This window comes from Squalius cephalus (assembly GCF_949319135.1).
Source record: "Squalius cephalus genome assembly, chromosome: 5".
Lineage (NCBI taxonomy): Eukaryota > Metazoa > Chordata > Actinopteri > Cypriniformes > Leuciscidae > Squalius > Squalius cephalus.
Window position 1 is genome coordinate 41,315,250 of NC_137126.1, and position 17,490 is coordinate 41,332,739.

General features: G+C 37.4%; 1 protein-coding gene across 4 annotated transcripts in view; it reads left to right on the top strand.

The window, feature by feature from the left end:
• The window catches only part of galnt9 (polypeptide N-acetylgalactosaminyltransferase 9), a 115,661-nt gene that overhangs the window by 77,837 nt on the left and 20,334 nt on the right, over positions 1-17,490 (top strand). For all 4 annotated transcript variants that reach the window (XM_079871686.1, XM_079871687.1, XM_079871688.1 and 1 more), the window contains 2 exons: positions 2,466-2,663; positions 11,104-11,221. In XM_079871686.1, the coding sequence (XP_079727812.1) occupies positions 2,466-2,663; positions 11,104-11,221 (316 nt within the window). The remainder of the gene's footprint in view (positions 1-2,465; positions 2,664-11,103; positions 11,222-17,490) is intronic.

The following is a 17,490-nucleotide window of genomic DNA, read 5'->3' on the forward strand; positions in this document are numbered from 1 at the left end:
AAAAAATAAAAGGATTACAATGTAAAAGATGAATTTTGTTTACATAAATATATGATGGAATCTGGCTTGTCCCGTAGATGGTCTGCTTGCGCGCTTTAACCTCGCACACGAGCAGATCCGTTTGCTCTCTGGGGACGCGTTCAGTCTTTCCGTTTGCAAATTCCACCATGTCAATAGCGAATCCGCCATGGTGCGAGCGCAACTGGCTTTTAAAGGGAATGGGAAATTACACCCAAAACACACCCATTACTCATTACGAGAATAGGGACAACCCTTTTAGACCATGCACCGCGCGCCCCGACCATTTTTCCCGTCGTTAAACTAGCAAAAGTGGATTCAGACACGCCCCAAGTGCACTTGCGCCCTGCGCTTTAGACCATCCGCTTAGATCGTTAAACTAGGGCCCTATAAAATAGGATGATAAAATCAGGGAAAGCTGATGGGCTTGGTTATTTGCATGCTATATTTCCTCATATTGCTACTAGCATTATATAATATATCACACTGGATTTTTTTTTTTTCACTCAACTAAACCATTTCTTAGCATCTCAGCTTACTATGGATACTCTACTAAGCAAATGATCAGATTAGAATAGTTTTTTTACCAGCACAAGACAGGATAACCAATAGAGTAGACTACACGTGTGGAATCTTATCTGCACACCACAGGTTTTTTATAGCCCAGAGGGGGCTCCTTTGGGATCTTACATGTAGCTAGTCCAGGTTATGACGCCAGCGGCCCAAGGACAGAGAGGATGAATAGATGGGTTCACAAGAGGGATGATTTCTCTTGCAAGGGCATTACCCACATGTGCTGTATCGTGCTTATTCAGGACCAGGCTTTCATGAAAGAGCAGCCATCTGGTCTATAGAGACGTCTGTAGTAGAATAGTAGATTGACATGGTTTATTTTCTGTTTTTTTTTGTTTTGTTTGTTATTTTAGATCAGTTGTTGTTATTTACCATTATAAATTGACAATTTGCACCATGTGTAAATGCAGCTTGTACCACAAATTGCAATATTTGGTTGGAAGCAGATTTGGACTGTAGGCTAGTGCTTAGATTTTATGCATGAGTGAGTCAAATTTAAATCTGGCTTGTGACATTTTCTTATCCTATCTTCATCCTCATCTATGAATAAAAAGGCAGAAATCCTGTTGTTATACTGTATATGATATGTATTTTTCTGGGTATACATATATTACCCATCATTTTTTTTAAAGAAATTAATACTTTTATACAGCAAGGATGCATTAAAGTAGAAAAATGAATGACAATAAAGACATTTGTAATGTTATAAAAGGTAACACTATGTAGCTTTTGTCCCTCTATCCATGGAAATCCTGCTCCATTCCCCATAAAAAGACCTCTGTCCCAGATGATACCAATATGCAGCCCTTTTAAAACCCTTTTTTTCCTTGTTAATTGGACACTTACATTAAGAAGCCTCTCAGTGGGCTATTTTATTTTCTGAAAGCCCCACTCACAGCCCTATTAAAACTCATGTCTCCGTGTTGATCATTACCTTAATGTGATTGAGCTTTTTAAGGATGACCTCAAAAAAAGACGAAGGACACCAAAGGAAGAGACATGTAAGGATGTAAAGCTAAGAAATAGTACATTCAGAAGACAAAGAGCAACGGTAGACAAAAATGATCTGCGAGGTGGAGAAGGTACAAAAAGGACATTGATGGGAGGGACTGACAGAACGTTTTTGCAGGTTTTCTTATTAGTCTGGTGTTTGCTTCTGCTGAAAATGTCAATATGTGATGATCACGCTGCCCGGCTTGATTGTTCTCCTTTTAAACCAACACTGGTTGTGATAATGGAATACAAGCTTATTTACAAAAAGGACAGAATCAATTTCTAACCAAGATTATTCTTGGAAACAGCCACATTGGTTTTAAAGTAAACACAGAAGCTGTATACTATAGATGAATGAATTGATTGAGAAATTGGCATTTGATTTGTTTTATTACAATCAAGTATGTGTACTGTGTGATGTACAAATTGTATTACTTTTCACAAATTCAAAAAGGCACAGTGTAAAATGTGAATATAACACCTTGTCAACAACCTTAATTATTCATCAATCTCATTAAATATTTGGCTCAATTTGGTATTCCTATGACATTCAAAAATTTGATTTGTGGACAATATGGATGAAATCTGAGAAGATTAATACAGGCAAGTGTTGTTTCTCAGTTGTGGAATATTTGTAGTTCCCCCATCAGTCCTGCTTTCATCCTCTGGTATAGGTGTTTTGGAGAATGTTTTAAGAAAATTTAAGAACATTTCACATTGACATCCTAACTCTGATTTTACTTCTGTTGCTCTGTATAGCAGGAATATAACAGCCACTATTTGTACTGGAAGTAAGACAAGCTCAATATGTCTCAACTCCTGATCTCTCTCTCTCTCTCTCTCTTATTCTTCTTTCTTTCTGATCTCTATCACTTATTCAGGGCTGAGCCTATCCTCACCAGAGTGAAAGAAGATCACACTAGGATAATCCTCCCTGCGATAGATAATATCAAGTACAACACCTTCGAGGTGCAGCAATATGCTAATGCAGCTCATGGCTACAACTGGGGACTCTGGTGCATGTACATCATCCCACCGCAGGATTGGCTGGACAAAGGAGATGAGACTGCCCCCATCAGGTAAGGGCATCCAGCGGTCCACTCCATAATGCATGAGGATATTCTCTGAAATATAAATGACCTGGGATATAAGAGATGAATATTTTAGAAGTGATATGGTGGCGTTAGCTTGCTGCATGTGCAATAAATGTATTCATGTTTCTGTTTCCCTGAAGCGCTTGTTAGTGTTATTTCATAACACTAGTGTGTGAGTGTGTAAAAAAAGAAATTCAGTCAACACTGTAGAATTGCACGGCATACCAGTACTAAAAAGTACCATGGTTTACCACAGTTTGAGATCATTATTTTGGATATTTTGGTGTGACCTGCACCTGGACGACAATGTGATGCTACTCAGAATTTTAGCTCAAACATTTCTAACACCGAGATCACGGAAATGTTTTCATTCCCAGGGAATGGATGAACTAATAACATGTAGGCGTTTGCCAAATATAATGTAGAAATGTCAATGTCAAATGTGTATGCCAAGTATAAATGTAAATTTTATGTCAAATTTGAGATTATAACTGTTTATCTAATCACATACGGGAAGTAGTAAGTTGGACTCTTTTTGAACTTAGAGTTTAATTATAATCAAAGCTCTACAAGAATGAAATATATTTTTTTCAAATATTACCCATATATGGTGGCCTCAAAAAGTATTTGGATGCTGAAACAACAATTAAAAATGCATAAAGCTTATTGCAACGTATATCAAAATATCAAAATAAGTGGCATATCTGTGTTAAAGAAATATAGCAAGCACAGTTTTCAGTTTACAGTGACAGTTATATATATAAATATGTATATAGATGGATAGCATTATTTTATTTGCATATGGCACTAATGCAATGAATTTCAGACATTTTTAAATGTGTCCAAAAAGGTTTTGGGTCACTGTACTGTATGCAAGTAAGATTATTGCAGATAGTGTAAATATGTTTAATACAATTAGTATTCATACCAAGGTATCAGTGGATGGTCTCATACCGAAGCCACAATTTTGATGTCGCCCAGCCCTACCATGCTACAATTCTCAAATCATGAGCCTCTACAGTGAGATACTCATTTTATGCTTAAAAACCAACTTGGTGAAATGAGCTTTGTTACTGCTCAGTCCTAAACCTCTGAAAGAGATGGATCTACCCTGCCAGAAAAGAGTGGACTTTTTCATTTCGTATGAAATCTGGTCAAGGTCGCTATTGTGTGAGAGTATCAGGACAGCAGAAATCCCATTCATTATTCATGCCTCTGACTGATAGCTATTTGGAGAGAGAAACTAGGCCTGTAGCCCAGTATTACTGGAGCTGATCCCTCTGATGCCTCATATTGGTTACTGAAAAGTTTTTTTTCTTTTTTCTCCAGAAATTTCTACTATCCTAAGAGCTTTTGATTTGCAGAGCCAGGGTGATCTAATACACTTTTATAATTATTCCTACCTAAAGTATACGTATACTGTAAAAAAAAAAAAAATGTATTTAGCGCATAGCATCTAAAACGTAATTTTTTTCATGTATATTAAACTTTACAGACACAAATCTTCACAAAATGGATGTTTGCAAGAATACCGCCAGTTTAACTGTATTCGTAAGTGTACTTTTGTGGTGGACCAATTGTGCTTTTTTATATTTTCAACTTTTGTTAGTGTGTAATGTTGCTGTTTGAGCATGAAAACATCTGTAAAGTTACAAAGCACAAGTCACTCCAAAAGGTGTAAGCACGGTTTCTGAACTCCCTGAAACGCCTCGATTGTAGTCTTGAGTTTTCATCCGGAACGTACACGTCACAATATTCCTCATTTAAACAATTCCCGACCAAGGCATACAAAAAAAAAAAGCAAAAAAAGCAGGGAGGTCTAGTTGAGTTGTGTTAGTAGTGTGTCATGGTAAGGGTCATGACATTTCCCAAACACGTGTAACTATTGTAGGCCAGTAAGAGGTGTGCGTGTAAACCTCACTCCCCTGATCTCAAGAGGCGCTCTACCGATTGACACTAGAGGTTGCGGTCTTTAGCCTCGTTGTTAGAGCACCCGCCGGAGACCACGGTTCGTATCCCGTTCGGAGCGGGTCGAGTAGAACCGGTTATATATGCTTGAAGCAGTTGACCAATCACAACACACTCGTCCAGCCGACCAATCAGAGCACATTACGCTTTTCGGAAGGAGGGGCTTCATAGAGACCAGAACTAATCAGAGCGTTTCTGACAGACTGGGAAGAGAGGTGCTGCTATAATGTTAAATATGTGAAAAATAATGTTTTTTGAACATTCAAGCATGAACCCTTTTGTAGTAGACACCAAAAACAAAATCAAGACCTTTTTAAAGTAAAATCTTACTTACTATGATTAATTATAAATACTATGAAATAAACCTATGAATTATGAACTAAAACACCTGTAAAAATTTTTTTTTTTTGCATTTCTACATTCGTGCATTCAAAGTATAAATGTTTTATCAGCGAGTGTGTTCCCTGAGAATTAAACTCACGAGCAAGTGTTGCCAGTGCCATGCTCCACCAGATGAGCTACAGCTTTAGGATCTTGATTAGTGAGTCTTTCCAAACTAATTTAGATTAATATGATTAATATCTCAAGATCGATTCCTACTGTACTTCACTACTCAATTAAAATAAAATCATGCATATATGACCTGAGGTAGCAATATAAGTTAAATGTTTGAACAAAATCTCATTACAGAAAAAGGCAACAATCATTGTCCATGCGACCCTTTTCTCAAGTGCTGATATTGACAGGTTCAAAATGGCCGCCCGCAGGCCTGCAGTATGTCAATGTGGTGCGCTATTGGAAATCATTCCAGCTCTACTTCTCTCGAGCTCTCGGTGTATCCACTGCAGCTCAGCTAGCCTGTGGCTATTCAGCACTGAGGATCCCAATACTCATAGCACACTGCAGCAGGGTTTATTTAAATGATTCATGTTTACTGTTAAATGAAGGACAGTCCAGTTCAAATGTCTGTAAATACGCAATTAGTCGCTCTATGGGGATAAACGCCATGAATGCTTATAATATTCCACAAAACATTTTCAAGAAAGACCACCTTGGCTAGGCTGTGCACATGAAGTGCTTATAAAAATGCTTAAAAGTGCTTATGGATTTTATTATGTTTTGTTGTTTTGGAGCATTGAATCACAGTGTCCTTAATTGACCTTTTTGGCATTGATCAACAGAAAAAATATAATTTAATGTAAAAATTAAGATACATTTTTATAAAGTCATCTAAAATAATCAATGATTTTATTTACTAGGAGCCCTCTGATAGGAAATCTGTGTTTTCAAGAGGGTTCATTAGTTAACATTAGTGAACATGAACTAACAATGAGCAATACATTTATTACAGTATTTATTCATCTTTGTTGATTTTAATAATGTATTAATAAATGATGAAAGAGAGAGAGAGAGAGAGAGAGAGTATAGCATCATTTTATTTGCATATGGCACTAAATGAAATGCAGACATTTTTAAGTATCCAAATACTTTTGGGGGTCACTGTAAACTGAAAACTGTGCTTGCTATTAAAACATGCTGTCTTGTGTAACTAAAGTAGTTAACTATTGTTAACTAATGAAACCTTATTTTAGTGTTACCCAGTAAATTATGCATAATTACAAGTAACGAAACCTAAACCAAACTCTAACCCTAACTGTAACTCTATAGTAAGTACATGTAGTTAAAAAATAATACTCAGTACTTATTTGAGTAAGTACAGACCCTTTCCAAAAAATTAGAATATCATGGAAAAGTTTATTTATTTCCATAATTCCATTCAAAATGTTAAACTTCCATAGATTATAGATTCAGGGCCCACAACTTAAACGATTTCAAGTATTTAGTTGTTTATTTGTACATAATTTGGGCTTCCAGCTCATAAAACCCACGAAAACAGGATTTCAAAAAATTAGAATATTACATGAAATCACACTGTAATTACACAGTAATACCATGGTCATTGAACCAGGTTTTGGTTCTTTTGGCAGTGTGGGCAGGTGCAAATCCTGCTGGAAAATGAAGGAAGCATGAAGTGCTCTGAAAATGTCCTGGTAGACGGCTGCGTTGACTCTGGATTTTATAAAGCACAGTGGACCAAAGTCCTTTTTTCTGATGAGAGCAAATTTTGCATCTCATTTTGAAACCAAGGTCTCAGAGTCTGGAGGAAGAATGGAGAGGCACACAATCCAAGATGCTTGAAGTCCAGTGTGAAGTTTCCACAGTCTGTGTTGGTTTGGGGAGCCATGTCATCGGCTGGTGTTGGTCCACTCAACGCAGCCGTCTACCAGGACATTTTCAGTGCACTTCATGCTTCCTTCAGCAGACAAGCTTTATGGAGATGCTGACTTCATTTTCCAGCAGGATTTGCACCTGCCCACACTGCCAAAATAACCAAAACCTGGTTCAATGACCATGGTATCACTGTGTAATTACTGTGTGATTTCATGTTATATTCTAATTTTTTGAAATCCTGTTTTCGTGGGTTTTATGAGCTGGAAGCCCAAATTATGTACAAATAAACATCTAAATACTTGAAATCGTTTAAGTTGTGGGCCCTGAATCTATAATCTATGGAAGTTTAACATTTTGAATGGAATTATGGAAATAAATAAACTTTTCTATGATATTCTAATTGTTTGGAAAGGATCTGTACAATGTAACTATGTCACCTTAAAATAAAGTGCAACCAATTGATTTATTGAATTGATTATTTACCCGAGCTACATTTTAGCTAAAGTAGTTAACTAATGTTAAATAATGAAACCTTATTGTAAAGTGTTACCAAAATACACTCACCTAAAGGATTATTAGGAACACCTGTTCAATTTCTCATTAATGCAATTATCTAATCAACCAATCACATGGCAGTTGCTTCAATGCATTTAGGGGTGTGGTCCTGGTCAAAACAATCTCCTGAACTCCAAACTGAATGTCAGAATGGGAAAGAAAGGTGATTTAAAGGGGGGGTACAATGGTGTTTCATGTATTCAGAGTTGTTTACAGTGTTAAAGAGATGGATTCTCATGCTTAACATGGCCAAAGTTTTTAAAAAATATTTTGGACGAATAACGGAGAATTTCTGTGCCGAAAATCTTACTTCCGGGTTGGTACAAGTTTCGGCTGTTTTTTTTTCGACCGTGGATCTAATGACGTAGACCAGAGTGGAACTCCTTATATGAGCATTTCTCCCGGAAAAGCTCGCCCGCGCACACGTCGACCAGAGGAGAGCGAGACCGCGCACATCAACGCGCTTCAACAGGAAATCATCGGCAGCGCTGCATAGTGTGTTTTTGGATGTGAGGGAAAGCTTACCATGTTCAGCTTCCCAAAGAACCCAGCGTTAGGAACAGTGGATGCAGATTGTTTTTCCGGGGCAAAAACGAGTTGTGTAGACTGTTTGTTCCCTGCATTTCGACGATGAATGTTTTATAAACAAAGCCCAGATCGACGGATTCTCTCTATGGCTCTGGCTTCGCCCACACGGCCCGCCTCCAGACGCTCGGTTTTTTCCGGAAAGACTCGGTACAGCCTATCTTTCTTTTATAAATATAATAAAACTAAAGACTTTTTGGAGATATGAAGGATGCAATACTACTCTATAGGTACTCAAGATTAACAGGAGATTGAGTGAAAATGAGCATTTCACCCCCCCTTTAAGCAATTTTGAGCGTGGCATGGTTGTTGGTGCCAGACGGGCCGGTCTGAGTATTTCACAATCTGCTCAGTTACTGGGATTTTCACGCACAACCATTTCTAGGGTTTACAAAGAATGGTGTGAAAAGGGAAAAACATCCAGAATGCGGCAGTCCTGTGGGCGAAAATGCCTCGTTGATGCTAGAGGTCAGAGGAGAATGGGCCGACTGATTCAAGCTGATAGAAGAGCAACTTTGACTGAAATAACCACTCGTTACAACCGAGGTATGCAGCAAAGCATTTGTGAAGCCACAACATGCACAACCTTGAGGCGGATGGGCTACAACAGCAGAAGACCCCACCGGGTACCACTCATCTCCACTACAAATAGGAAAAAGAGGCTACAATTTGCACGAGCTCACCAAAATTGGACAGTTGAAGACTGGAAAAATGTTGCCTGGTCTGATGAGTCTCGATTTCTGTTGAGACATTCAGATGGTAGAGTCAGAATTTGGCGTAAACAGAATGAGAACATGGATCCATCATGCCTTGTTACCACTGTGCAGGCTGGTGGTGGTGGTGTAATGGTGTGGGGGATGTTTTCTTGGCACACTTTAGGCCCCTTAGTGCCAATTGGGCATCGTTTAAATGCCACGGCCTACCTGAGCATTGTTTCTGACCATGTCCATCCCTTTATGACCACCATGTACCCATCCTCTGATGGCTACTTCCAGCAGGATAATGCACCATGTCACAAAGCTCGAATCATTTCAAATTGGTTTCTTGAACATGACAATGAGTTCACTGTACTAAAATGGCCCCCACAGTCACCAGATCTCAACCCAATAGAGCATCTTTGGGATGTGGTGGAACGGGAGCTTCGTGCCCTGGATGTGCATCCCACAAATCTCCATCAACTGCAAGATGCTATCCTATCAATATGGGCCAACATTTCTAAAGAATGCTTTCAGCACCTTGTTGAATCAATGCCACGTAGAATTAAGGCAGTTCTGAAGGCGAAAGGGGGTCAAACACAGTATTAGTATGGTGTTCCTAATAATCCTTTAGGTGAGTGTATGTTTCAAAACATTTGTGTTTGCTCGCAAAACTTTTGTGTTCCCCAGCGTTGCATTTTCCTTCACCATGTCCCTTTAGGGCTTCCGTACCTGAGAATTGAACCCTTGATCTCAGTGTTGCTTGCGCCATGCTGTACAGTTTTTTGAGCTATAGGACTGCATTGTAACCAAGCACAGACCACTGGTTCTAAAGTTTGAGCTTTAAGCACATCACATCGCACCAGGAACGTTGTCTTCGCTGCTCAACTTTTGTAAAGAGAAACACACTTAAAGCAATATTGATGTAGGTAAAACATTTTTCTTAAGACAGCACTGTTTACACAAAGACTTGGACTCTTATGTATGTGATTTGTTTTTTGTTTTTTCTTTGTGATCTAAATAATCTATCACAGTAGAAATGCTTGTGCGTCTATTCATTAGCCTCTCAAAGCAGCCCACCTGTGGTTAGCCAACAAACAATTCACTTTCAACCCACCAGCAATGCACCAAACCTAAAAATACATTCAATGACAAATTCATCTTGAGTTCCTGAAACACAAAAGATCTTTTGTCTGTGGAGATATGACAGCCTCAGAGGCGGTTCAGAATCGTTCTTGCCCCTTGCTGTGTTCGCATCAAACCTCAGATCTGACCCAAAGGTTGTGTAAGAAAGGCAAAACTTTAGAACAGATGCAAGTGAAAAGTAAACTTGGTGAGCAAACTTTTGCAAAAATCAGTACATTGAGTCTGTATGACTCCCAACACAAAAATAAATAGAAATGTTTTATTTAGCAACCGGTAGAGGAGCGCAGAACGGCTCTCTGTGAGTTCATTTATGTAGAATGTGGTTGTCACGTCCGTACAAAGTGAACTCTGTGTGAACGTAACCGTATTAAGGACTCAAATACAGGACTGACAACCGTATTCTGTTGCTGTGTGAACTTGGCATTTGCCTGGAAATAGGATACAGAACCATAGCGTTGCTGGTATCATGTCCTAGCATGCCAATTAAACATATCAAAATGATTAATTCTATAAAAGAATCTAATTTTGAAACTACAATTATTATTTGAACACCTAAATCATTGGCATTTCTGAGGGTCATTTCTATCAGAATCTTGTCAAAGAATGACATTTACTTTGAATTCAAAACTCTTTAAAAGAATTTCAGTGTATCTCTGACCTGGGAATGTAGGGATAACTGCCTTCTCAGCAATCTGCCATATGTGGAGTTGTTTTAATATTGGACGCTGAGGAGAAAGAAACCAAGTGGGAATATAGGGAGAGTGGAAAGAAAGAGACCCACTTACAAAAACAAATAAACACTTCTCTACTGTATGCACGATTACTCTCACCACACATTCGCTCAGTGGTGTGTATTTCTGTTTAAACACACACAGTTTCTCCTAATTTACATATGACTTCTGGCTCATCTCACTCCCACTCTACAGAAATTCTTCATGCTCTGAGAGAGGGCAGATTCTGCAACCTCTGATTCGTAAATGATTTCCAGTCGACTTCTCTCTAAGAGCTATTAATTCATAGCCATGTTCAGAGTCAGCTACTAAGTATCTATCTATCTATCTATCTATCTATCTATCTATCTATCTATCTATCTATCTATCTATCTATCTATCAGCATATCGATTGGTCTGTCATTCATTTATCAATCTATCGTTCTATTTATCGGTGAATCGTTCTATCTGTCTGTCTGAATGAATAAATAGGAATACACTGTTCATGTACATGTATTTGTGTCTTTTTAACAGGACACCTGCAATGATTGGCTGTTCCTTTGTTGTGGATCGTGAGTATTTTGGAGAAATTGGACTGCTTGACCCAGGCATGGAGGTCTATGGAGGAGAGAACATTGAGCTTGGTATGAGGGTAAGTAGGGTCCTGACCAAAGCCATATTTGTGCACTAATGTCATTATTTGCCCTAGATAAGCAAAGCATGGCAGTAGAGACAAAGAAGTGTCTGCCTTGTTAATTTTGTTCTTCTGAGACATTCACAGACCAGTGTATTCTCGTAATTGGAATTCATTGAGCAGATTCATGAATTGTAATTTCTGAGAGGGTCTCATATATGAGACCCTCTCAGAAATTACAATTCATGAATCTGGCCACCCTTTCTGTTAATTCACAGGTGACAATATAATTAAGTCTATCTACAAAGCTTGAGCATTTGACATAAGTTTAATTACATTTCTTCATGCTTTCATGTCCAAGGCGTCATACTAGAGACTGTTTTGGGGGTAAGCATGCAGATTCCCCACTCCATCAAGGAGTAAATGCATTGCCCACAGGAAATGAAAGTACTCAGTGCCAAATTACACAGACTCAAATGCTTTAAAGGCAGTAGAGTACAAAGAAAGTAGATTCCTGCAGCTGCAGCCCTGAGAGAAATTTCATGGCCCACATGGTCTGTGAGCCTGTGGAGAATTGAACTTGTTTAAATTCAGAAACTGTTCTTTCTGTAGGGTGTCGAATATCCTTGGAAGATTTGCATAATTTGGATAAAAATCCTTTAATTCGTTTTAAAGATTCAGTACCAGTGTTGGTTGACAGAAAAGTATTTTCAGCCTGAAGATAGATTGAACTATAGAGACGAATAGTATTGTTTGAAATGTCTAATTGAAGGTGGTTTAAATCATCTGTTTGTTAAGTCTCAGTGACAGTTGATACAATAGCAGACTGAGTCACTTGTGGGTTTCTTTGTAAGTAGTTTCCTGTTATGTTGTGCTTTCTCTTACATACAGTTGTCAGTCTCAAAATACCAAAATCAGCATCAACAGTGTTGCTGAAAGGTCAGAGGCATTGTTTTTCCGTTATTTTCAATTGATTGGTATTGATTGAAATTGCACAGTGACTATTTGCACCCCAATAGTCTGGAGAATAGTGCACATGTTCTGATATTTTGCGTAGCTGCTTATGTGCCGATACTTGATTTTAAAGACATATTTGTTTGCTTTTTGTACTATAAATTATAAAGTATTAAGTTTGGTCAGACATATCCTGGCTGATTTAAGGAGCAAAATAAGACTTGATATTTTTATTTTTATTGCAAGTTGTTCGCATATTTATGAATATTTTATGGACCACTTTTGAGAAGTTTCTATATATTTTTTATTTTATTTAATATTTAGTTTTTACTATTAAAATTCATTTTAATATTTTTTTTCTGACCCCAGCTTGAAATCCCCAGGTCTAGTGGGCTTAAAGACAACAAAGACAGATAGTTTAGCCAAAAATACAATGTTCTGTCATGAAACTCTAGATAGTGCAGGCTAATAGGTCCTTAACTTAATCTGCTTGCAATCACATCATTCTCTATAGGGCACAGATGATTGGTTCCTACCGTATCAGTAGCCAATGAGCTCGCTTCTCAACCTTCAAATACTTGGTTAACATTTTCTGTAAAAGTTGCAGCGTGCATCATAAAACCTCCACCTTCCCCAGCTCCACCTGTATAGATCAGCTACGGGTAATTCATAAAGGATATTTTGTACAGCAGCAGCATGTCTTACTTGCTCACAGCAAAAAGTGGCACAGGCTTATCCCACTCTATCCTATTGTACCGTGAGCATGTGATCTGCATGTGTCCCTAAAATTTGCATGAGCCCAGCAGACAATGTGAATTCCATTTGTTCCTTACATGCTGCAGAAGGTTTATTGTAACAGAGAAAAATGAGAGAATAGCCAGTTTTGCAAATGCGTCCCAGCTTCGAAATAAACCAAATGCTTATTGATGCCGAACACAGTGATGGAACATGTGATCCATCTCAGCCTCTGATTAATCCTCCGAAGCTGATGCAGCTCATTCAAGAGGAATAACATTTGACTGACAGCAACATATTCAATAATTAACCTTGTGCCACACCAAATAGACAACCTCAGTTCACTTCTTAAAGAGATTCAGAGGTGGGGAGTCGAAGAGAAGACATTGAAGAGAAATTGACACTGATTAAATAGGTAATATGAAGACTAAAAAACATTAGGAAATATGTGCAGCGGTAAGATGGGAGTTTAATTTGTGTGAAGTGTACCAAATGCCCACAAGGGAAATTAAAACTACTTTAAAGTGGCTCAGAAAGAGCTGAATTGACACTTGCAGCCCAAAGTAATTGCATTTTAGTGTATATCAGTTAAATCTTATCCTGAATTGACATTTAGCTCTTTTACCAATGCAAGTAGGAGTTCATATGCTGGGGAAAGGGGACTCACAGGGATCCGTTGAGTGGTATTTATGAGGATTATCAATAAATCTGTTTACTTTCTTTACCAACTGTACATTTTTGGACTTTGTGCCTTTAATTTACAGGTATGCACTTAGCAGATAACAGTTATTTGAGTGACACTACTGAACTTACAGTGTGTGAAGATGCAATGCGGCACAAAATGCTGTAGTGAAATGTTGTATTATAGTGTGATATATAAAAATTAGGGCTGTCAAAATTAATTTGTTTATATATAACTAAAATATCACTTTTTTGTTGTTTTGTCTTCTTGACAAATGATTTAAAAAAATGAACGATGGCAATAGATGGAGATATTTTTTAAAAGATTTATATAGATTTCACAATTTTCTGCCATCTTTTTTCCTGCTTTATTCAGATCTGATGAAACTAATGGCGAACAAATTCGGCAAGACTCTGTTGCTCAGATACAGAGCCAATTCTGCAGAACCTTTTTTAATGATTCAAAGGACGTAATGAGATGGATTTCATGTAGAATCGCGTGTAAAACACAACCTGAACAGAGGCTAAAGCAGCAAGTCAGACCTCCAGTGACTTTTGTCCTGGCTTCAAACCTTCCAAAAGGGAGCAATTTTTTCATTATGAACAGAGGCGAGCAGGTCTTTTCCATCTGTGGTTGCTTCACTTCACACCCACACACACACATACGTATGCTGTAAGGCAAATACAAAACAAACCAGTGAAGAGAGAGAAGGAAGATGACCTTTGGATCATGTTGGGGAATTGTAAAGCTTTTACATTTTTCTGAGCAGCATCTTTGCTTGAGGTTGCATTGTACATTCACAATTGTTTTGCCCTTTGGTCAATCGAATGCAGCTTTAATGGACTCAAAGGCATATATTTTGTCCTGTTGATATGCGCTATGGGAAGCTGCTCGATTTCTGAGAGTCTGTCTCTCATTGCTTTGTGTAGATAGATGGAATTAATTTGCATAACTAACTAGTGACTATGGATCAGTGCAGCTTTTCTCTTTAATTAGGTTATTGGGGGAATATGTTTTTTAGCTGTTTTTGAAAACTGGCTGAGACACAAAGACAGAAAGCTTCCTTTAGGAGCACGTTCCCTCGTCTGTGTGTATTATATTCAGCAGAAGATAAGCAGACTCTGAAATGTTTACAATCTCAGAACTCTTTAAGAATCCTAGACATTTCAAGGTAATATCACAACCGATCTGATATAACCAGCTGGATGACAAATAACTCTTCATAACTGGAATGTAGTCTGATTTGTTTTAAAATGGTCAATCATGAGCAAATACTTTTTCCTGACATTGTTTTTAATTTTGTATTTTATTTTAATATGGTATTACTGTAGAAATATTGCAAATTGATGCCTTATTTGGTTTTGAATCATGTTAGGTTTGAACTTAGGTTTAACAGTTTTGAAAAGAGTATGTAAATGTGAAAATTGGCCTTTTTTTGGTGGTGGTGTCTAAGTGAGAAAACAGTTTAAAAAAATGTAAATAAATAGTCATTGGATGCATTTTGTGACAAAGCAATGATAAATGATACACAATGTGAAGAGTGACCTAAGTATTGAGAAATTCATTCACATCATTGAATTTAACAGTTTGTGTGGCACATTTTCTCACTGCGTAAAGTAGCTTTGTAAAGAGCATGTTAATGAAGGATGGGGAACTGCAAACTTTATTGGACCTGACAGTGAACTAAAAAACCATTGGTAAGAGCGGCTGCTCATTTTACATGAAGGTTTACATAGAAGTCTACAGTATTTTTTCCTCACTAAAAAAAGTTTAACACCATATACATTTTAAAGATGATTGCCATAAAAGTAGAGCAGCAAAAAATTTCAGTTTTACTTTAGATTCTTTATCATAATATTTTCGTATACACATCCATATTTACTGTTTTATTTTCTTATTATCATATTGCTATTTTATTATCTTTTATTTACATTTTTATTATCATTCTTTTTTATGTTTTGTGAATGCTTTTTGCTGGCCAAAAAGTTATGTCTGCACAATTTGGCATGTTGCATTGCGTTATCACAAATAAAAAATTGCCTCCAAGCACAACTACGCAATATGCTTTCAAAATCTTTAAAAAAGAAAAAGAAAAGATGTTTAAATAAAGGGTGAAGATGTCAGTTTTCCTTGCCTCATAGCCTAATTTGCATTATATTTGTCTTATAAGTCTTATAATGAATATATTGCTTGACAGCTGACAAAACTTATAATATGGCACAGAAATCTCATAAGTAGCTGAGCCAAGGAGATGTTTGATCCAATGTTTACTTCACTGTACAATCTGAATTTATTTTCTCCTCTGAGGCAAAATTGAGCTTTATAATTTCCATTAGGCTTAGTTCACCCTGTAGATCTGGAGCGAACTCATTTGACCTCCCCTGTTCTGTGTTTAGTGAAGAGAAAGGAGATGAGAGATGCTGGTGCTCTTTTGGGGTGCTTGGCTCCGTTATGGCTCATATGAGGTTTTTGATATCCCACAGATCATCCCACAGATCATGCAGTTTCAGAGGACTGGTTCTCCGGGGATGCGAAGTGTCTACGTGTGTGTGTGTGTGTGCGCGGGTATATTCTCCCTCCGTGTTGTACTTGCTCATCAGTGTACACCTGTACCAAGAGAGCTAGTAATTTTGTGCTTCAGTTGAGGCGCCAAGTTTTGACAATTTGTAAAATGGAAGGAATGGATGGCTGTTCTTCTTTTCATGGTGGCTTTCTCTCAGCTTGGCGCTCTCAGCTGGGGCGGCTTGAGTACTCTAGCAGCTGGCACCGGGAGGGAAAAGACTACAGCTTATCAAACACATATAAAAGGAAAAGAGCAAATGTCAAGAACTTCAGAATTTAGAGTAAGAGCTTGTAAAGCAAAGAAAAGATGGCATGAGTTGAATTTTAAATAGTTTCTTCTAGAACTGGTGCAACTGTTCAAAGACTTATATCGTCATATTTTAATAATATGCTACAAATGCACATATACTTTAGACATAGAGAATATTGATAGACATAGAATATCATGAATACTTAACTTTGCTACTTCTGATACTGTGGTGGTAAATATCAATAGAGGAACCTTCAAATATACTCTACCGTTCAAAAGTTTGGGGTCGGTACGATTTTTTAAAAATGTTTTGAAAGAAGTCTCTTATGTTCACCACATTACATGCAAAAACAGTAATATTGTCAAATAGTATCAAAAAAACAATTCTATTTGAATATACTTTCAAATGTAATTTATTCCTGTGATGCAAAGCTGAATTTTCAGCATCATTACTGCAGTCTTTAGTATCACATGATCATTTCGGAAATCATTCTAATATGTCAAAAACAGCATTTTGTAACTATAAATGTCTTTACTGTCATTTTTAATCAATTTAATCTGTCCTTGCTGAATAAAAGTATTAATTTCTTTAACAAAAAATGATTGACCCCCGCATTTTTAACAGATGTGTATGCTACGGTGTGTATTACAAAATATATTTTATTATTCAGGTAGCTAGCTATGAGAGCATCAACTGTAGCTCAGAAAGATTTTCTCCAAACTGTTGCTCTGGTATGACAAAAAACAAAAAAGTTTCAGTAGACCAAAAATTCCAGACAACATGAGCTGTGGAAATTATTCAGTGATCTAGGAGCTTTATACAGGTTTTTACAGCGGATGCCATGGAAAACACGGAAAGTCTATTCCTCACATCCTCGCTTTCATACCTGTCATGGCGGTGCTCTGAATAAGGTCTATAGTGCCCCTAGTGGCAGTTTTAATTAAATATATATGTGCTTTCTGAAGAACTGTAGAGTTGTGAGATTAATAGCGATTATTTAATTCTACTGACCACCATAGTTTTCGACAGAAATAATAATAAGAAATAAAAGACAAATCTCCACATAGATTTGTCTATTCTCTATTGCGACATAAAAACGCAAT